Source organism: Typopeltis vanoorti, chromosome 18, assembly GCF_054136105.1.
Source record: "Typopeltis vanoorti isolate ZY-2024b chromosome 18, IOZ_Tvanoo_1.0, whole genome shotgun sequence".
NCBI lineage: Eukaryota > Metazoa > Arthropoda > Arachnida > Uropygi > Thelyphonidae > Typopeltis > Typopeltis vanoorti.
In genome coordinates, this window is record NC_143566.1 from 55,044,548 (window position 1) to 55,067,007 (window position 22,460).

The 22,460-nt window shown below is 37.7% G+C and overlaps 1 protein-coding gene across 1 annotated transcript in view; it reads right to left on the bottom strand.

Moving 5' to 3' along the window:
* The window catches only part of LOC150096673 (twitchin-like), a 2,440,784-nt gene that overhangs the window by 2,245,193 nt on the left and 173,131 nt on the right, over positions 1-22,460 (bottom strand). The window contains exon 10 of the mRNA XM_090408679.1: positions 405-453. Coding sequence (XP_090264805.1) covers positions 405-453 — 49 coding nt within the window. The remainder of the gene's footprint in view (positions 1-404; positions 454-22,460) is intronic.

Genomic DNA, 22,460 nt, shown 5'->3' on the forward strand with positions numbered 1-22,460 from the left:
AACTGATTGGACAGAACATAAGATTAATGCATAAGTGTTGCAAGATCTGAATATCCATAATTCTACAATTTTAACATAGTTAAAAGCATGAAATTCACTGTTTAGTCACATTGCAAGTATGGAACCAGACAGACTTCTTCACTTGGTATTTGAGGAGCACACTAAGGAGGGTATAAGAGCCAAGGGAAGACCAACATTAACATTGCATAAAGCCCTTAGAACTGCAGTTTACTTTTAAAGCTGTTGGCATATGAAAGACCTTGCTTTGGACAGAGAATGGTGGTGAGCTGTTATCAATATGGGACTCAATCCACCTTGAGGATGGAAGGTAAGAAGAAGAATACCTTTGACGAATAATAAATCATATTACAGTGATATATAGTAGTAAGATTTAATAAACATACCTGGGACTTGAGAGCAGTAAGAATTCTAGGTTTTTCACCTTTAGGTTTCCTAAAATAAAGAAAAGCAACATTTATTACATACATTATATAAATTATAAAAATAAAATTATATTTATTTATATCTATATATATATGTTAAAGATGCCAAGCAATTTTATAAGTTAGGTTTTTAATCCTTTTTCCCAAGTAAGCAAACAGACCAGTAAGTCAAGTTTGTGGCTGCACGTAGTGCAACACTAGGCAACTCGTTGTAAAGGTGGAGTAAGTTCTGATCACTTTCCTTAGAATTTTCTCCCTAATGCAAAGCACATTTCCTTGTGGAGATGTATGATGCTATGCATTAAGGTAATGGTCACTACCCATACCGGTTTCGATCTTTGTTGAGGTCTCGTCAGTGGGAGCCAGACCTAAAAAATGCCAAGGGTGAAGTAATACAGAGCTTATAAATATTTTCCCTAAACAAGTTGCCATAAGGTGCTTTGACCTCATTAAATAAAAATCTCAGGATGAGAGTAAGATGTAGAAAGTTTTTTATCTTGGGTATATTATGTTGAAGATACCAAGCAATTTTATAAGCTAGGTTTTTAATCCTTTTTCCCAAGTAAGCAAACAGACAAGTGAGTCAAGTTTGTGGCTGCACGTAGTGCAACACTAGCCAACTCGTTGTAAAGGTGGAGTAAGATCTGATCACTTTCCTTAGAATTTTCCCCTAATGCAAAGTACATTTCCTTGTAGAGATGTATGATGCTATGCATTAAGGTAATGGTCACTACCCATACCGATTTCGATCGTTATTGAGGTCTCGTCAGCGGGAGCCAGACTTAAAACTTGTTTAGGGAAAATATTTATAAGCTCTGTATTACTTCACCCTTGGCATTTTTTAGGAAGTATTTGAGGAAATAAATAACCTTAACGTTAATAAGGCGATAGGATTTGATGAAATATCACCACTCATCTTAAGAGAATGTTCCAGGGAACATGATGCTGTTATGTATTTCTTTGTAAGTTCCAATGCAACATTTATTTCCTTATTGCTCAACTCCTCATTCCATGTTATAGCTCGAAGTTGTCTCCTAAGCTTGTCATAATCACCAGCCTTATAATTCCACATATATCCTTTCCTCACAAAAGCCTGCATATGACTAGCCATGACATAGGTGATTACTTCATGATCACTTTCACCAACTGAAGGAAAATGTGAAACCCCTCGAACAATTGCATCCTCTGATGAAATGATGAAATCTAGATGTCTTTTTCCTCGCGTGCCTTTTTTTACATGCTATCTGAGATAGTTATCTCTCAAGAACTCGAGAAATTCACTTTCCTTATTTCCAAATGCTATCTCTTCATTCCATTCTATATAGCCATAACTAAAATCACCCATAATAATTACCCTTCCTCTGATCACTAATCCAAGTTGTTTATACATTTCTTCATCACAACCTTCCACATTCCCAGGCCTATAGCAACATTCAACTAAATATGTCTTCCTCTCAACCCTCCATGTTACACCACACTGCCTCATAACCATTGCCACTATTTCCCTCTTTCATGTCTACCTTATGTGGACTTAATTCCCCTACTATCATCTGCAGCACTCTCTCTCCCTTCCTGCCCTTTCTGTCCTCACGAAAAATACTGTACCCTTCCATTTCTATTCCCGTTATGATATCATCATCATTCAACCATGTTTCACTTATTCCAATGATTTCAGTTCAAATAAACTCAATCACTGAAACCAATTCATCCCCTTTATTTCTGATACTTCTGGCATTTGTAAACAAACACAACAGTTCATTTTTAGGTCTATAGCCAGTCCTATCCAAGCCATATGTTGGTTGTGATTTCCCCACTACACCTGCCAAATCACCTTTATCACCACTTACCACATATACCTCCTCAGTCTCCACTCCTCCACCCACATTGCAATATACCCCATCTTCATACACACATTCACTGCCACTTTCAACATTCACTCTCTCTATACCATGTCTCCCTATCCACCCGAGCTCCTCCCGTTTCCCTGTTCCTCTTGTATTCCCGTTCTCTCTTCCTCTCTCTCCCCCACTACTGTCTCCACTGCCAAGCACTGCTGTCTCTACCACTCTCCTGATTTTTCTCATCATCTCTTCCTTCTGATCTCTGGCATGCATCACACACTGTACTTCCACACACTATACTTTCATCCAGCAACACTTTCTCCAGCACACTCACTCCAAAGCCATTTAAATGCAACCCATCAAGCCTGTATAATTTCATTCTTCCCTCAAACACATGCGATACATCCACAAACTCCACTCCCTTCTCATCACACAACTCCACCAACATAGCATTCATGATTTTGGCTCTCTGTCGCAACTCATTATCATCATACATGGGTAACGCACTCACAACCTTTCCTACTACACTATTATCTTTCACTCTCCTCAATAGTCTCCTGATATTTGTCCTCACCTCCCCCTTATGTCCACTAAGATCATTCGTCCCTACAATCACAACTAACTCACTTATTTCTTCCTCATGTCCAACGCCTTAATTATTGTACTCATTCTACCACCAGGATAGCAGACCTTGTGCTATCCTGGTGGTTAGGATAGCACAAGGTCTCTCCATAATTAGGGGGCTAGTAACTGACTCTGTCAGTTACTAGCCCCCTAATTATGGAGTCTCCATATCTAGTCACTTCTTTTACTCTTTGTTCTTTCATTCTGTTTTCTTGCACACTTTCATTAATTTCCACTAGATGAAATACATACAAGAAATATGAAATATACATATATGAAATATGAAATACAAATTCTGGGAACTTCTTTTTGAGGTGGGTTAAGAAAATAGCCATAATTATTGATTATAGATTTTGTATTACAACCATTAGAAATAAAAGTAGCTCTGATAATAGACAGTTCTTTGTTTAGAAAATAATCTGTAGAACATATTTTATGACCTCTGTTTACTCAAGATTTGACTACACCATATTTCTCACAATGGTGATGATGTGAGTTAGAATCAATGTATTTAACCAGTGTCAGATTTTTTTCTATATACTGAGAATTGTAGACTACCATATGGTTGAAAGAGAATGAGAACACAATTGCTATCTTCTACCATCATCATCATCAAATTCCTGCCATGTACCCTCAAGGGGTGTACAGGATATGACAGTACTACATGAAAAAATTACATCATTACTAACTTCCTATCTACAATTTTCCTCCAAATCAGTCTGTTACTTGTCAAGACTCCAACATTATCAGATCTTATATTTCTATCGTCTAAGGCACTTTGTACCGTATCAATCCACCTATATCTTGGTCTTCCTCTGGGTCGTTTTCCTGCCAACCTGGCAGAGAACACTTGTTTTGCTAATCTTTCCTCTCCCATTCTATTTAAGTGACCATACCACCTGAGATTAGCTCTGCTAACGCATTCCTGGATGCTGACAATGTCAAGTTCTTTCCTAATATCCTCATTTTTAATATGATATTGCCATTGATGCCATCTGTTCACGGCTCTAATCTTTCTCAGGACTCTCATATCTGCGGTCACTAGTCTTTGGTCAAGTGTTTTACTTCTGACCCAGCTCTCAGATCCATAAGTTAAAACTGGTTTGAACACTGTCTTGTATACAGCTAATTTAGTGTTCCGACTAATTTCTTTCTTATTCCATATGAATTTATTCAATTGACTTCCCACCATACCAGCTTTGCTGATTCTGTTGTCTATTTCTATATTTAATTTACCATCTTCAGTAAAAATCGTGCCTAAGTAGCTGAAATGTTTTACTTGTTCCACAGGTTCTCCATTCACAACACAGTTGACATTTTCAATGATTCTGCCTATTTTCATTGTCTTTGTCTTTTTATTGCTGACCTTCATACCATATCTATTACAACAGCTATTCAATTTAGTCAGAGAATCTTGCAGACTTGTAGCGGATTTATTTAGAAGTATAACATCATCCGCATAAAGCAAAGAGCTGACATTAACATCTCCAATTTTGATATCAGGTTTAATACCACATTCCTTCATAATGTGATCCATATAGATAATGAATAACAGAGGGGATAATGTACATCCTTGTCTCACACCAGATTTAACATTAAACCATCTTCCTGTACTTCCTTCAATTCTAACTGCTGACTTACAACTCAAATAAAGACTAAGTATTGCTTGATATAATGCCCCATTGACACCATATAACTGCAGCGTATTGAATAGCTTCTCTCTTGGCACCTTTGTCATATGCCTTTTCCAGATCGACAAAACTTAAATACATATCTTTGTTGTAATCCCATGCTTTCTCGACTATTTGTCGTAAAGTGAAGATCTGATCCTGACAGCCTCTATTTGGCCTGAATCCAGCTTGTTCTTCACCAAGCTTTTCTTCCACAATTCTTCTCAACCATTTCTCAAGTATACTTGCATAGATCTTGCCAGGAACACTCGGTAGGGAAATACCTCTGTAATTCTCACATTCAGTTTTATTTCCCTTTTTATATATGGGTACTATGAGAGCTCTACTCCAATCATTGGGAATTCATCCCTCTGTCCAGGCTTTCTGAACTAAGCAGTGCAGCCACTGTAAGACTTTTATACCACCATACTTCAGCATTTCTGGTCGAATATCATCTACTCCTGCTGCCTTTCCACATTTCAAGCCTTTGATGGCTTTTTCTACTTCAAGTATGGATATGTATTCCTGACTGCATGCCTGGTCAGTGTTTTTTATCACTGTGCTGTCATCACCGCTTGTTTCATTTAGCAGTTTTTCAAAGTAATTGCTCCATACTTCAAGGATATCTTTTTTTCCTGTTTTCATGTCACCTTTATCATCTCTAACTCCTTTTACAGCACTTTTTCCTCCATTCCTATGCTTCTTCAACAACCTCCAGAATATTTTGTCACCTTCTTGATATTTATTTTCTATATTCTTGCCAAAGTCCTCCCATGACTTTTGTTTAGCTAGTTTTACACACTGTTTAGCTTTCTTACATTTGTTTCTGTATTCTGTAAGAGTAAAAGCTGACTTATTTGCCAGTAACTTTTGATATGCTTTCTTCTTTTCCTTCACTGCCTCTTTAACTTCCTGTGTCCACCAGGGAGTTCTGATTTTTTTATCCTTGCACACAACCTCACCACATGCCTCTCTGGCAGAATCAATCAATGTTTTCTTCAGAGTTTGCCACTGAATCTCCAAGGTTTGATTCCTGTTCTCAAACTCTTTCATTTTCTTTTCAATAATCTTTCTGTATTTTAGTCTACAGTTCACATGTGAGAGCTGCTCAACTTTTATTCGCTTTAAAACTTTCTTACATGTTCTTCTTTTCAATATGAAATTCAATTTTATCCTGCTCAAGACTAAATAGTGATCATGAAATTAGTTTCATCCTTTATCCAAGTGTGAGCAAACAAAGTTTGCGCCTGAAGTATCTTCAGGACTAGGGTAAAGTAATACAACACCAGGGCAACTCGTTGTAAAGGTGGAGAAAGTTACCAACACTCCTAACTCAGTATCTCCTATAATGCAAAACACATCTCCTTGCGGATATGTCTAATGTTATGCATTAAAGGAAGGGCCACTACCCAGACTAGTTTCGACCTTTATTGAGGTCTCTTCAGTGGGAGCCAGGCCCTAGTGGAAATACCATACCAGGCAGAAGCATTAGCAGGTCATCTCTACCTATAGGAGTTGCCAAATGGTGTGCCACCCTTTTTTAATAAATTACTCTGGATTTAGAGAAAGATGTTGAAAGTTTATTTTTTCACTTGGTTAGAGGATAATGAAATTAGTTTAATCCTTTATCCAAGTGTGAGCAAACAAAGTTTGCGCCTGAAGTATCTTCAGGACTAGGGTAAAGTGATACAACACCAGGGCAACTCGTTGTAAAGGTGGAGAAAGTTACCAACACTCCTAACTCAGTATCTCCTATAATGCAAAACACATCTCCTTGCGGATATGTCTAATGTTATGCATTAAAGGAAGGGCCACTACCCAGACTAGTTTCGACCTTTATTGAGGTCTCTTCAGTGGGAGCCAGGCCCTAGTGGAAATACCATACCAGGCAGAAGCATTAGCAGGTCATCTCTACCTATAGGAGTTGCCAAATGGTGTGCCACCCTTTTTTAATAAATTACTCTGGATTTAGAGAAAGATGTTGAAAGTTTATTTTTTCACTTGGTTAGAGTATAATGAAATTAGTTTAATCCTTTATCCAAGTGTGAGCAAACAAAGTTTGCGCCTGAAGTATCTTCAGGACTAGGGTGGCACACCATTTGGCAACTCCTATAGGTAGAGATGACCTGCTAATGCTTCTGCCTGGTATGGTATTTCCACTAGGGCCTGGCTCCCACTGAAGAGACCTCAATAAAGGTCGAAACTAGTCTGGGTAGTGGCCCTTCCTTTAATGCATAACATTAGACATATCCGCAAGGAGATGTGTTTTGCATTATAGGAGATACTGAGTTAGGAGTGTTGGTAGCTTTCTCCACCTTTACAATGAGTTGCCCTGGTGTTGTATCACTTTACCCTAGTCCTGAAGATACTTCAGACGCAAACTTTGTTTGCTCACACTTGGATAAAGGATTAAACTAATTTCATTATACTCTAACCAAGTGAAAAAATAAACTTTCAACATCTTTCTCTAAATCCAGAGTAATTTATTAAAAAAGGGTGGCACACCATTTGGCAACTCCTATAGGTAGAGATGACCTGCTAATGCTTCTGCCTGGTATGGTATTTCCACTAGGGCCTGGCTCCCACTGAAGAGACCTCAATAAAGGTCGAAACTAGTCTGGGTAGTGGCCCTTCCTTTAATGCATAACATTAGACATATCCGCAAGGAGATGTGTTTTGCATTATAGGAGATACTGAGTTAGGAGTGTTGGTAGCTTTCTCCACCTTTACAACGAGTTGCCCTGGTGTTGCATCACTTTACCCTAGTCCTGAAGATACTTCAGGCGCAAACTTTGTTTGCTCACACTTGGATAAAGGATTAAACTAATTTCATTATACTCTAACCAAGTGAAAAAATAAACTTTCAACATCTTTCTCTAAATCCAGAGTAATTTATTAAAAAAGGGTGGCACACCATTTGGCAACTCCTATAGGTAGAGATGACCTGCTAATGCTTCTGCCTGGTATGGTATGGTATGGTATTTCCACTAGGGCCTGGCTCCCACTGAAGAGACCTCAATAAAGGTCGAAACTAGTCTGGGTAGTGGCCCTTCCTTTAATGCATAACATTAGACATATCCGCAAGGAGATGTGTTTTGCATTATAGGAGATACTGAGTTAGGAGTGTTGGTAGCTTTCTCCACCTTTACAACGAGTTGCCCTGGTGTTGTATCACTTTACCCTAGTCCTGAAGATACTTCAGGCGCAAACTTTGTTTGCTCACACTTGGATAAAGGATTAAACTAATTTCATTAAATAGTGATCACTTCCAATTTCAAATCCTCTGTACACTCTGGTGTCCTGCACCAGGGAGAAAACATCACTACCAACAATAACATAGTCAATGAGACTTTTCTTATTCCTAGCCTCTTCTCTCCATGTGAATTTCTGCACATGGAGAGAAGTCCATGTCCTGAGCAGAAATCCAACAGGTATTTGCCATTATTATTAGCTTTGCTATTTTCTCCAAATTTTCCCAAAATATTTTTGTATGTCTCACAATCATTTCCTACTCTGCTATTTAGATCCTCAACAAGGACCAACTTTTCCTTTTTCATTGTGTCAGTTGTTTTTTCTAAAGCCTAAAAAAATTCCTCCACTTCTACCTTAGTAGAACCTTCTGTGGGACCATAGGAATAAGTCTCATTGTCCAGTTCCCCATTCTCATATTTGTCCACGTTACTCTACTTGAGACTGACTGCCATTCAAGAAGATTAGCCTCGTATTTTGTGTTGAATACTATGGCTACTCCTTCTTTCCTTGATTGTCATTGCCTGAATATAACATTTTGTATTTATTGCTCAGAAAGATCTCACCAGTTTTGGTCTTTTTTGTTTCAGTCACCCCTATTATGTCGATCTGGTACTTATCTATGATAACTAATATTTAAGGAATTGACAACGTATACTAGAAATACAAATTAAATAAACTTTAATATATACTTTCCGATATTTCGGCAAACGTCACGTTGCCATCTTTTTGGGAACTTAATACAAAGACACGTGCACACAAGTACTACATAACAGCAAATCAGAACTGAAGCTAGGAAGCTAACGTTTTCCTAAAGTCCTGATGGTGCCCCCTGGTGGGCTATATTGGTGGTTCTTGGCCTTTGGGCTGAAGTTCTTCTGATAATTGTTTCCCAAATTTGGGGCAGTCTCATGCATCTAAATTTGTTGAGGTTTGGCATGTTCCTAAGGGCTGAGGCTGATTCCATGAATAGTCTTTCATACTTGAACTTGCTGCGGTGTATGACTGTGGCTTTCTTCCATCTTATTCTGTGGCGAGTATCCAGAGCGTGGTCTGCAAGCCCAGAGTGGCTGTACTGGGGAAATCGGATGTAATCCTTGTGTTCTGAGATTCTAATATTTGCTGTCCTGCCTATTTGGCCAAAGTAAGACAATTTACAGCTGCAAGGGACCTGGTATACACCAGGTAGGTCTAGGGGAAGTGGTTGGTCTTTAGTGGAGCGGATAAGGGATGCCAATTTTCTATGTGGTCTATAACAAGTGGTTAAGTCGTGTTTTCTTAAGATTTTGTTGATTTTTTCCGAGGTGCCTCGGATGTAGGGAATGGTGATGGATTTAGAGTAATCTTTTTTGTGAAGGGGAGGGGGTGGTGGGTTGTGGATAACTGGGTTAAGTATTTTCTGGATTTTTTTGGGGGGGTAGCCATTGGCTGAGAACGCGTCATGGATGTGATTGTTCAGTGGTTAGGGGTTGATCATTTGAACAGATTATTTTTGCCCTGTTGAATAGCGTCTTAATAACTCCATATTGTTGTGAGGGAGGGGGGGTGATGGGATTGTTGGTGAATGTATCTGCCTGTATGGGTGGGTTTTCTATAAACTGAGAAAACCAAGGTTCCATCAGGTTGGCAGGTGACTAGTGTGTCTAGGAAGGGAAGGTTATTGTTTTCCTCTTTTTCCAGGGTGAACTTGATTCTAGGGTGTTGGTTGTTTAAGTGTGTTAGAAAGGAGAGGAGTGAATCCGGGCCATGTGGCCAAATAGCAAACATATCATCAATGTAGCGAAGTCATATGGTAGGTTTTTGTGGGGCTGAGTTTAAGGCTTTCTCTTCAAAAGTCTCCATAAAGAAGTTGGCCAAGGGTGGGGAAAGTGGTGAACCCGTGGCTGTCCCCTCTATCTGTTTGTAGAATTTTTCCTGCCAAACGAAATAGCCTGAGTTTATTGTAAACTGAAATAGGGCTGAGATATCGGGAGGAAATTTAGCTTGGATTAGCTCTAGGATTTCTTTGAGGGGTACATTTGTGAATAGGGAGGAGACATCAAAACTGACCATTATGTCATTATGCTGCAGTTTAAGGTTTTCTATAGTGGCTTTGAAGTGGGCTGAGTTTTTTATGTGTGATGGTGTGTTGCCAGTATAGTGTGAAAGCGCTTTGGCTAAATGCTTGGCTAGTTTGTAAGTGGGGGAATCAATGCCATCCACTATGGGACATAATGGCACATTTTCTTTATGTATTTTAGGGAGCCCATATATGCGGGGGGGGTCTAGAGTTATAGGGTTTTAGCCTGTTGGTAACCTCCACAGGTCAAGCAGTAACCTTCTTAAGGAGCCTATGGAGTTTTCTAATTTGTGAGTTGGTGGGATTGTAATTAATGGGGAGGTAAGTGGATCGATCTAATAGCAAAGCCTTGAGCTTACCTGTGTAGTCATTAAGGTTGAGTACCACAGTGGCGTTCCCCTTATCCGCTTTGGTGATCACTATTTCTTTGTTTCTCTTTGTATTAAGTTCCCAAGAAGATGGCAACGTGACATTTGCCGAAATATCGGAAAGTATATATTAAAGTTTATTTAATTTATATTTCTAGTATACGCTGTCAATTCCTTAAATATTAGTTATCATGTTTAACCAGCGTATAAGCCTCTCAACAAGAATAATGGTACTTATCTAATTCCTCAGCTAGCTCCATTTCTTTGCCATTCAGGCTTCTTACGTTGATAGTACCGATCTTTAACTCTGGTGATGTTGAGTTGGGGTTTGTTTTCAGATTTGTTCCAGTAGCTGATTTTTCGCTGTTTGCCCTGGTTCCCTGGTGAAAACAACGAGGGCCTTGTTTAACCGGGAGACGCCCCAGCCGGCATGAAATTTTGTCATGTTGTACCATCATTTTTTATTTTGGTTTAACCAATAAGAATACAATTTGGTCGGCTAAATCCCAAATTGCCAGCCCATCCTCGTTCGTTCAGTATCAAAGTAGATACCCAACAGGGTGCACCACGAGAAGGTGGGGATTGGACATTAGGTCAGAAGCCCTGGTCGGTTCTCCGCATTCCTTTAAAGGCTATGTGGAGGTCTCCTCTCAGTTATACAGCTTTGACCCTTAAGCACCCCTTCTACCTCCAGGGTAAATTTGATTCTTGAGTTTATTGAATTAATTTTTTCAAGAAATTTATGAAGATCAAACAAGGAACTCCATACAGTAAAAACATCATCAACACATCTGTACCAAATCAATGGTTTAGGTGAAGAACTATTATTCTTCCACTTTCCTCAAAAATCATTAGAACACAAGCCACTGTTAACCAACACCCTTTTATAGGTCCATCCTGAAACTCACTGAACCAATTTCACTCCCTCCTCTTTCATTCCAACTACTTCTGTTTTTTGGAACAGTTAACCCCACTTGCCTTCCCCAAAGAATACAACTTTGAGGTTCAAACACACAATACTAATGTACTATAGGTCATATGGCCTTTTGTGTGGTTTGGATATTAAAAAAAAAGAGAGATATAAACTACAGAACACATGAATAGTGGGTATTCATGTGTTCTGTATCCATTCTGAATTTTATATGATGACTGAAAGTCAGAAGAATGCAATAAGAATTAAGAGATTCCCAATACAGTAGACAGAAAACTCCAGGGAAGTAATCCATAAAATCTTCTCTAAATGGGATATGGTCAAGGACATATGTAGAAAAGAATTCCTAGGTGAAAAAGAATGAAAGTCAGGAAGCATTTCCTTTCTCATGGAAATGAAGAGGCAAGTCTCCAAGCTTGGTAATCAGAGTGGTGGTTATCTAGCTGGGAGTTTGCTAGAAGTGTCTGAATTGTGTCACTTTTAACCATCAGAGACTATCTTGAAACTAAATGCTTTTACCACTCAGGAGTATGCCATAATTCAGAACAATGCCCTGGACCATGCAGGAAATGTTCTTATAATTTTCTTGTCCTCCCTATGTTACTTTAACACCATTTGACTTTCTGTAATATCCACATCGTCTGACTAATAATCTGTTCTAACTTTACAATTTTGGAAGTTAAATCATTTTCAATATCCTAAACTTTATCTTTCTTGAGGTAAAATTTCTTCTCACTTTGCTGTTCTTTTTTGCAATCTGTTTCTTGGTATTTTTGGTACCATTTAAAACTCTATTTAATAATGTGATATCTCAACAAAAATATATTACAAAAACGCCATCCATCCATCCATCAATCTATTCATTGGCATCATCAGATGCAGTATGGTCACTCGGTGATGCGCCACACCAGTCCTCGCCAGGTGGTCCTGTTGTATGCTTTTCTGGAGACTTCAACTCTCTGAAGAGTCATTTCAGACACTATTCATCTCATTGCTGGTCTCCAGGAACCTTTGAGTGTTTCGAGAAGTCCTCCTTTCATTCTTTCAATGTGTTTCTTTCAAACAAAAAAAATTCTTTCAACTGTTTCATCTTTCTTCTGTCAATATCCTTAAGAAGCCTTAAAGTTCTACCTATAACTTTCTAGCAGCCATCTGTTTGTCCATCTTTCAGTATATAATATCCTCAATAACCTTCTGTAACAGTACATCTCAAAAGCAGCTATCCTTTTCCTATCAGACTTCTTGAAGTTTAAAGTATCACATCCATAATTCGTTGTAGCTGCATCCAAAATCATCAACCTTGTACTTGTGGAGATAAATCCATCCTTTCAGATTTTAGACAAGTCTCTGACTGTTGTTTTAGCCATTCTTAATCTACTTCAGGCGTCTTCTGAACAGCAATTCTTCACATTAATAATGGATGTCAGGTACTAATACTTGCTGACTTCCTCCATTCTTTCTCCATTAATATACACTTGTTTCTCAGGAGCTTCCCTGTCTGTATTTCCTTTGAAAACCATACTTTTTGTCTTGCTACGATTGAGCTGATGGTCTTTGTTCTTACTGATCTCATTAACTTTGTCATGGATTTGTCCTAGTTCTTTGTTGTCATTACAAAGGAGTACTGTATCATCAGAATACCTCAGATTACTGATCAATCTCCCACCTATCCTAGTTTCTGTTTTAAGATTATCCAATATGACATGCATGACTGGCATACATACTAAACAGGTGAGGTGAAAGTAGGCATCCTGGCTAACTCCCTTCCCAATCTGAAATCAACACCTGTTCTCACCATGGCTTCTTGCTCATTGTACAAGTCAGCTATCAATCTGATTGTGTGCTGAGGAAAACCCATTATTTTTATGACTTCCTACAGTTTTACATACTGAACACAGTGAAAAGCTTAAAAGTAGCCTATGAAACACATTACCATGGGGGAGTTTAAATTCTTTATACTTTTCTATGATCTGTCTAAGGCACAGTAACTAATCTCTGGTACACCCTTACCATTCCTAAAACCTGCTTGTTCCTCAGGCATCTCTGCCTCAACTTTAGCCTCGATTCTATTTAGAATGATCTGTAATAATATCTTGCTTGCATGAGAGATTAAAGTAATAGTTCTATAATCTTGCAATCCTATGTATCTCCTTACTTATGTAGTGGTATGAAAACTGACTTCTTCGAGTCTCTAGGCCATGATCCTGTCTCCCATATCCTTATAATCAATCTATGAAACACATTTATCCTTCTATTCCCCTGTGGCCTTAATTAACTCTACTGGGATTCCATCTTCACCTGGGACCTTATTCTGTTGTTAAGCTGTTTATCTGCTCTTTCAACCTCGTCCCTAATGCATCTTTGATGACTTTTCAATATGGATTTAAACTTGTGCTTTAGGTTATGAACTAAATGAAACATTAAACTAAATGAAAACACCAAATATTATAAATACACAAAAATCTGCACTAACATATTATACTATTAAACACTAATATCTAGTGATATTTCTGTTTTATGATTACACCATAGTGCGATATCTAAAAAAAAAAAAAAAAAAAAAAAAATGAAAGAAAACAAAGATCATCTTTGCAATTAGTAGTGCTCCTCCCCGGGGCTCTCCTCACTATTTTCTGGAATATAGAATTGCACTTCCATATTGCAGTATAATAAACAGCTAAGACCTATATTTTCCACTTATATTTTCTATAATTAATATATATTTACATTTAAGACAACATTGCAATGAGGATATGTTTTCGAATTATCAGTCAAATTTTTTACTTACAATTATTTATATCTTGATGTTAGAAGTACCAATTGGTTATACTATAAATTAAAGATACCAAGAAATTATATACTTGGTTTAATCCTTTATCCAAGTGTAAGCAAGCAAGTTTGTGCCTGAACTATTTTCAGGACTAGGACAACTAATATAAAATATGACTTCGTTGAAACTTTTTGAAAATACGACTTCTGCATTATTACTTCAACCTTAGTATCACCGCTTGGTGATACTAAGATTGCATTATAGGATACTAAGGCAAGTGACGTGAAGTCATAGCTTGTTTATATGAGTTGCCCTAGTCCTGAAAACAGTTCAGGTGCAAACTTGTTTGCTTACTCTTGGATAAAGGATTAAATCAAGTATATAATTCCTTGGTATCTTTAATTTATTTATATCTTGATGTTGAATATTACTCTTTGCATAATATAGCACTTGCAGAATGATTTGAATAGGCTGGAATTGTGGACATGTGAAAATGGATGTTAAATAAAATTCTGTAAATATAAAGTTATGCACTTCAGTATGATGAATCTCCAGTGGTGTATTACATTGGTGGAGTCATTGTAGAACAAACTAATCAGTCTAGCAATATGACCTTGAAGCTGCACTTCAAAGTCATATTGCAAAGACTGCAAATACAGCCCAGAGGATAATAATAATAATTATTATTATTATTCAGGCTCCATGGAGTCAAAAGACTTATCGTGGGAGGTCCTTCCTAAGAAACACAAAGTCTATCAAGACTCATCGAGGGGAAGTCCCCCCTAAGAAACACAAAGTCTATCATACCACTCTTTAAACTCATTGACCGTTCTCACTCTCACCACTCCATCAGGCAATGAATGCATTCCATGGTTCAACCACCCTCCATGCAAAGAAACCACTCCTCACCCTCTTGCTCACAGTTTCCTTTCATAACCTCCAGGGATGGCTTCTTGTCATCACTCCTTCCCGCTGTTCAACCAAACGAAAGAACTCCCAAGTGTCAATCCTGTAACCACCTCTCAACAGCTTAAAAGTCTCAATCATATCACCTCTCCTTCTTCTATCCACCAAACTCTGCAGTCCACATTCCTCAGCCAATTCTCATAACTATCATTGTACAGTCCTGAAACCATCTTTGTTATCCGCCTTTGTACCCTTTCCACAGTTAATTTATCCCCTTCAAATCTGAGAACAATAGTCCAAGTGTGGTCTGATCAGGGTCTTATACAATGGAATGATAACTGTTTTATCTCTGCAGGTCAGTGTCCTTCTCATTATTGCAAACCTTCACCACCTTTGCAATATGTCCCCTAAATTTCAGGTTTCTATCAATCATCAATCCCAGATCTCTTGTCTCCCCTACTTTCTCCAGTATAACTCCTCCCATAGAGTATGCAGTGTCCCATCAATGTTTCCCAAACCTCAAGACCTTACATTTTGCTGCATTAAACCGAAACCCCCATTCATTTGCCCATCCATCTAGCTTATTTAAATCCTCTTGCAGGGCTGCCGCATCTGCACTGTTACTAATTATCCTTCCCAGTTTTGCATCTTCTGCAAACAACTGAACATCCCTCTGCAATCCAATGACAATGTCATTGATATAAAGGTTAAACAATATAGGTTCCAGCACTGAACCCTGTGGGACCCCACTTGTAACCCTCTGCTTCCTTGAAACTGCCCTACCATACACAACTCTGATACCTATTGGACAGCCAATCCTGAATCCAGTTGACCAATCTGACATCCAGACCCATGTACTGCAACTTAAATATTGGCTTATCATGTGGCACCCTGTCAAATGCCTTTGCTAAGTCTAAGAAAATGGCAGTATATGCCTTTCCCTCATCTAATGCTCTTGTAACTTTATCATAAAAGGCTAGCATATTGATGCTTCAATGAACACTAACTTGTAAGGAAGTCCTTTTGTCTCTGTATAAGGCCAAGATATGACCTCACTTGGGCTATTATGTGCAGATCTAGTCTCCTGGTTTTGAAGTGATGCACATACAGTGGAGAGGGTGCAAAGGAGATTGAATACTGGAACTGTAGAATACAGATGAAGACAAATTGAGAATGTGTGGATTGCAGACACTAGCAAGCAGGAGAAAAAGGAATGATATGAAAGAGACCTACAAACTTTTAAACGAGTCATATAGCATACTGGTAAATGGAAGCGGGACAAGAAAACATCCCTGGAAGTTGAGAATGAATGCAGTCAAGAAAGAGGTGAGAGCTAGATTTTTCTCTTATAAAAGGTGCATAATTGGAATGGCTTACTTTTTGAGAAAATGAGTACAGGTAGTGTGAATAAATTTAAGAAAAGGGATGTCCTCTGGTGTAGCTTCCCTTGATGAGTCTCTGACTCCCGGAGGTCTCTAATAACAATATACTAGGTAGCTCTATCTCCAGCGTACTGCAATTCACCAAATCCTGTTCCAGCTCCATGATGCCATCCTCACAATCTCATTCATTCAAGAGATTCAGCATTTCAGCCATCAATTTCTTTTTTTATCATTATTTTTTATTACATTTAATATATTATATATATGAACCCAATGCAAGAGAGAGAGATCACAACTATAATGCAATAGTACTGTATATAGACAAGTGGCTAACAGGAAAGAAGGAACTTGTCAATGTGATTTTTTGAACAGCTGTTGATTGTAATCATTAGGGAAAGTAGTATAAGGTAGGCTTTTCCAAAGAACAGAAGTGAATGGAATGAAAGAAGAGAATGAGAAATTGATTCAGGAAGTATGAATCTGAGTTGTATGGGTGTTTGGGGCAAAAACTGCTCATATTTTTGCATACTTAAAGAAAAATGAAAGAAGGATAATAGAACAGTTCTAGAAACCACCAGGAAAATATCTACAGAAAAGGCATAAGGCAAACAACAAGCATCCATGATAAAGAAATTGGAATAAGTCTGTGAGAGAGGGTCATTTATTAAGCCAAATGAACTTTTTGGATAGCATAAAGAATTCTTAGGGAGCTTACTGATGCACTACCCAAATGTAAGAACATTTTTCTAAATCAAAAAAGGTTTTTACAAAAAAAGTTGGATGAATCTAGAATTTATATAGCATTAGGAGTTGTGCAGATGAGAACTTGGTATCCCTTTCTGTTTAAGATGCTACTCTCTTTTGGGAGACTGAGAAGGCCTATGGATGTGATGAAGATATCTAGATGTGACGTGTGTACCCGGAAAGACCAGTGGTACTAAGTCAGCCCAAGAAGAGAAATCTGGTCTTCACTGGTGATTTGATTGTTATCAAAGCAAAGAGAGGTGAAGTGAGATGTTTCTTATCAGACATAAAACAGGGCTGGGTTTTGGATGCAGTGAAATTCACAAGGTGGAGAATGGCAATCAGAGTTCAAGATAGTTATGGAAGATCTTGAAGATTTAGTCATTTCAGCACTACAAGTTTGTCAAGTAAAGAAGAGGAATGGTGTAATACTGTCAGCAAAACTATGGATAGAATTTGAGGTTAGTGATATGATTAATATATATAATTAATGTATAAATCGTAGAGCAGAATTGCAACAAAGCATGTCCCTGGGTGGGGGAGAGGGGAAAGGCCATCAGAAATGGTGGCTGGCTGCAAATACCCAATAAGCAGTCCTGGATAAAAGTAGGCATGTCTGGAGCCCTAAGATGGCAGTCCCATCACCAGACTAGGCTGCGGATGATTGGCAACCAGCCCAGTTGACAAATTCTTTTACTCGAAAATTTCAAGGGAATAAAAAAACGGAATAAAATGGATAACGAAATGGAAATGGAAAAAAGGACTATGAACTGGATTGGAACAATAAACATAAGAGGGAATCAATCACAAGATTAAAAAAATACAAAAAGCTCTAACAGAAATGAAATAGAAATAGCAGTAATTTCAGATACAAAGAAAAAATCAAATGGCTCTACAGAACTTCAGGACTAGAGTTTAATATACAGTGGGGTATCCAACAAAAAATGAGCAGCTGCAGGTATAGCCATCATGATCAGCAATAAATGGAAACATAAAATTGAATCATATAACTGGATCTCTGAAAGAATAGTAACGGCTAGGCTTAAATTAAATAAGAAATTTATTACAATCATAGGAATATATGCACCTGAAAAAGGAAAAAAAATCTGAAACAGAATTCTATAAAAAACTTCAAAGAATTGCCTGCAATGATTAAGTAATCTTGTTTATTTGTGTTCTGAATTACTTCAAAACATAATTCAGAACACAAATAAACAAGATTACTTAATTATTGCAGGCGATTTCAATGCTAGAATTGGATCAAATACATTTAAAGATTCAATAGGTAATCAAGGAGAAAACACCATAAATAACAATGGAAGAAAACTCAGAGAATTTGTGGCCTATAATAACGTGAAAATCACCAAGAGTTTAAAGAAGAAATTTCTTATTAAATTTCTTCTTTAAACATAAAGATATACATGGGAAGCCAGAGGATATAAAAGCATCATTGACTATTATAATAGTGGGTGAAAAACTACAGAAGTTGGTAAGAAATTGCAGCATATACAGAGGATGGGAATATTGACTCAGACCACCATTTATTAATCGGTACTATTAAGATCCCAAACCAGAGAAATAGAAACAATAAAAGAACACAAAAACAAAAGCAGGAGCAATTTAAGATAGAACTGTTACAGCAAGATAGTATCAGAGAACTGTATCAAAGAAGACTTACAAATCATAAAAAAAAAAAAAAGCGAAGATACAGATATAAAAAATGACTGGCAAAACATTAAACAAATAGTAAAACAAGCAGCATATGAAGACATAGGAACAAAACTGCAAAGAAAAAGGAAAGGACTAAGAACCTGGAACCTAGAAATAGAATTTTTAATAAGAAAGAAAAATTAAATCTACCTTAAATGATTAAAAGACAGAACCATAGGAAATGAAATAGAATATAAAAGAAACAGAGCAATAACAAGAAGGGAAACCAGGAAAATCAGAAGACAAGACTGCAAAAAATTTGTATCAAGATTAGAACATTACATAAATGTACCTCAACTAAAGAGCTATAAAATCATTAAAAAAATAACTCAAGAAACAAAGGATAATCTACAATTAGAAGGCCCCTCCACAAAAGAATGGACCAATCACCACACCCAGCTTCTAAACAATAATAATCAAATTGAAATAAAACAAGTAATAAGTCAAGAAACAAATAAAGAACCAATACACTTAAATGATCTGAAGAAAATATTGGAAAAACTAAAAAATAGAAAAGCTACAGGAGAAGATGGAATAAATTCATAACTATACAAATACAACTCTAAACCATTTCAATTAGGATTAATTAAATTTCTAAACAGAATATGGGAAGAAGGAAACATCCCACAAGAATAGAAAGCAGCAATAGTCATAAACATATTCAAAAAAAGGAAACAGAAAGAATTGCGGAAACTACAGAGCAATATCCTTATTAAATACATGCTATAAAATATATCTAGATATAATTAAAAGTAAATTAACACCATGGGCCGAGGAAATTATTGGAGAAGAACAATGCAGCTTTAGGAAAGGAAGATCTTGCACAGATCCCACATTTACACTCAAACAAATTATAGAAAAAAGAATAGAATTTAACCTGCCAACATATATGGCCTTCCTAGATTATGAGAAAGCATATGATCACACCAACAGAACAAAATTAATCAATATACTGTATGAATTGAAAGCTCCACCTCAAACCACAAAAGCAAAGCAAATATAATGGAAGAAAGCTACATTAAAATTAAAATTAATAATGAAACAACCAAAAAAATTAAAACCAATAGAGGTCTCATTCAAGGAAGTGGATTATCACCAATACTCTTCAACATATATTGGAGGACTTCAAAGTATTGTTAAAGGGTTTGGCCGCTAGAGGGCCAGACGATTGGTCATGTTTTCAGGGAGCTCCCGAAAGCTAAATATAATTTTGAATGAAAATTAGAATATAGGTTAAAATCATAACGTAATATTGTCTAATTTTGGGAGCTTGTGGTGTCGGTGTGATTTTGGTGTAAATTCCGTTATTTAATTTAGTATTTAACGATACGTTTCATAGATTTGAATATGGCGCCAATGCGACGTAAGATAATGGTCCAAAAATACGACGGCATTGTTCAAAAACTATAATGTGAGAGAATTTGTCCAATGTGATGTGTGTGGAATGTATGCATTCCCGAATGAGGCTGGAGTTTGGATTGAAAGTGATAGTGGTGGGAGAATGTGCAGAAAGTGTAAGGAAAGTGAGGAGTTGAATTATGTGTCAGGTTGTGAGACAGCTAAGGTTGAAGAAAGCCAGAATGTGAGTGAAAATAGTGGCTTGATAGGGAATTGCGATGTACAAGATGGCAATGAGAGCGGTGATCTAAGAAAGAATGAGAGCAACTATACAGAGAGAGAAAGTGGTTTGAATGATAAAAAAAGTGAGGAATTATTTGTAGGAAGTGAGATCGCTAGGTTGCGCGCAGTGATACAAAATGCGCAGCGGCAATTAGAGCACCTGCAAAACTCTTTCCAGAGTGATTCGGCTAACGTAAATAACCAGCGTAAGAGTGGGCAAGTTTCTGAAATGAAGGGAAGAGTGTTGTATGGTAACTCGTTATTAAGAGGAGTGATAGATGGGAGTGTAACTAAATCATACTTACCGGGTGCGAAATTTAAGGAGGTAAGTGAGAGTGTTAGAGTGCAAAAACAGAGGGTGAAAGAATTAATAATTGTGGCGGGTACGAATGAATTGAAAGGTGATAAATTTTTTATGAGAGAGGACTTGAAAGTATTGTTAAAGGTAGCGAAAGAAAAGAGTGACAGAGTTAGAATGGTGAGTCTGTTGCTGCGGTATGACAGAGAGGAGTTTAGAAGGAGGGCCATAATCGCAAATGACATTATGCGCAGGTTATCCAAACGGTGTGGTGTGGAATTCGTGGACGTGTGGAATGAGTTTGATGGGCGAAAGGACTTATACAAGATGGATGGCCTGCATTTGAATGGACTTGGTGTGCGAAGACTGGAAAAAGTGTTGCTGAATGAAGTGAAAATGGATGTGCAGAACCAGGGAAACTAGAACTACCAAGGATGGGGGGGAGTGGATATGCAAACATCAGTGAGACAGTTGAGTGTAAAAATGTATATAATGTACCTGAGCCAGCACTAAGGACAAAAAATGGGAATGAGACATTTAGAATAACGCATCAAGATAGGGGTGGAACAAAGGGATCACTGCATTTCATGTTCCTAATGCCAGGAGTATTAGGAACAAGAAGGAAGAATTTTTGGCCTTGATTGGCTCTTCCTGGCCACAGGTTATTGCATTAGTGAAACATGGCTGACGAAAGATGATAGTGTTAGTGGGATAGAATGTGTAAGTTATAGTGTGTTTAGGAGGGACAGAGAGAATAAAATGGGGGGAGGGGTGTTATTGATGATAGCTGATGAACTGCAACCAAGGAGAATTGAAGTTGTATTGCAGGATAGTGAAAGGAGCTCATTTGAAGCTATTTGGTGTGAGATTGAGACTGGCAGAATAAAATATACAGTTGGGTGCTGCTATAGACCAGGTGATGGAATAGATGGTGGAGATAGTATGCATAAACAAATTGATGAAATGAGTGGAAGGAGGGTAATTATTATGGGGATTTTAATTATGGTAACATTGATTGGAAGGAGGAGAGGACACATGTGAGGAAGGAAATGGATTTTATTCAATTATTAAGGGATACCTATCTGAGACAGCATGTAATTGAAAATACTAGGGGTGTGAGAGTGCTTGACCTGGTAATAGCATCTAACAATTTGACTGTAATGAATATGGCCATGTTCCCACCTATTGGTGAGAGTGATCACAAGGTTATTTTTTCAATGTCTCCACCTGGGAGGTGGCTAAAGGTGTGGAATTTTTGATTAAGACAGGGTATATGTGGAATTACCGTGCTGGCAAGTATGACAAGCTTAGGAGATTGCTTGGATCAGTGCCATGGCATGTACAACTGCAAGGGCTGGACGTCGATAGAGCATGGGAAGTGGTCAAGGAGCATTTACAGGAGGATATGGCTGATTGTATACCTAGGGTCTGAATAGTAAAACAAGTAGGGGTTAAATGGATGAATAACACCATTAAGCTTGAGCTGCAAAAAAAGAAACAACTGTGGAGGGAATTTAAAGAAAGGGGTGACCTGCAGGCACATGAACGGTATAAAGTGCAGGCCAGAAGGGTAACGAGTGTAGTAAAAACAGCAAAAGCCAATTATGAAGGGAAACTAGCTATGCAAGCAAAAGAGAATCCCAAACAGTTCTTTCAATATGCTGCAAGCAAGAAAAAAACTGTACATGGCAAAATGATTTTAAGGAATGACGATGGTAAGGAGGTCACTGAACCAGTCGATATAGTGGAGTTACTGAGCACGCACTTTGCAAAAGTATATCATCCAGGTGGAGACATTGAAAAAATGAAGGAGCCATTAGTTTATATGGGAATTGTGATGAATGA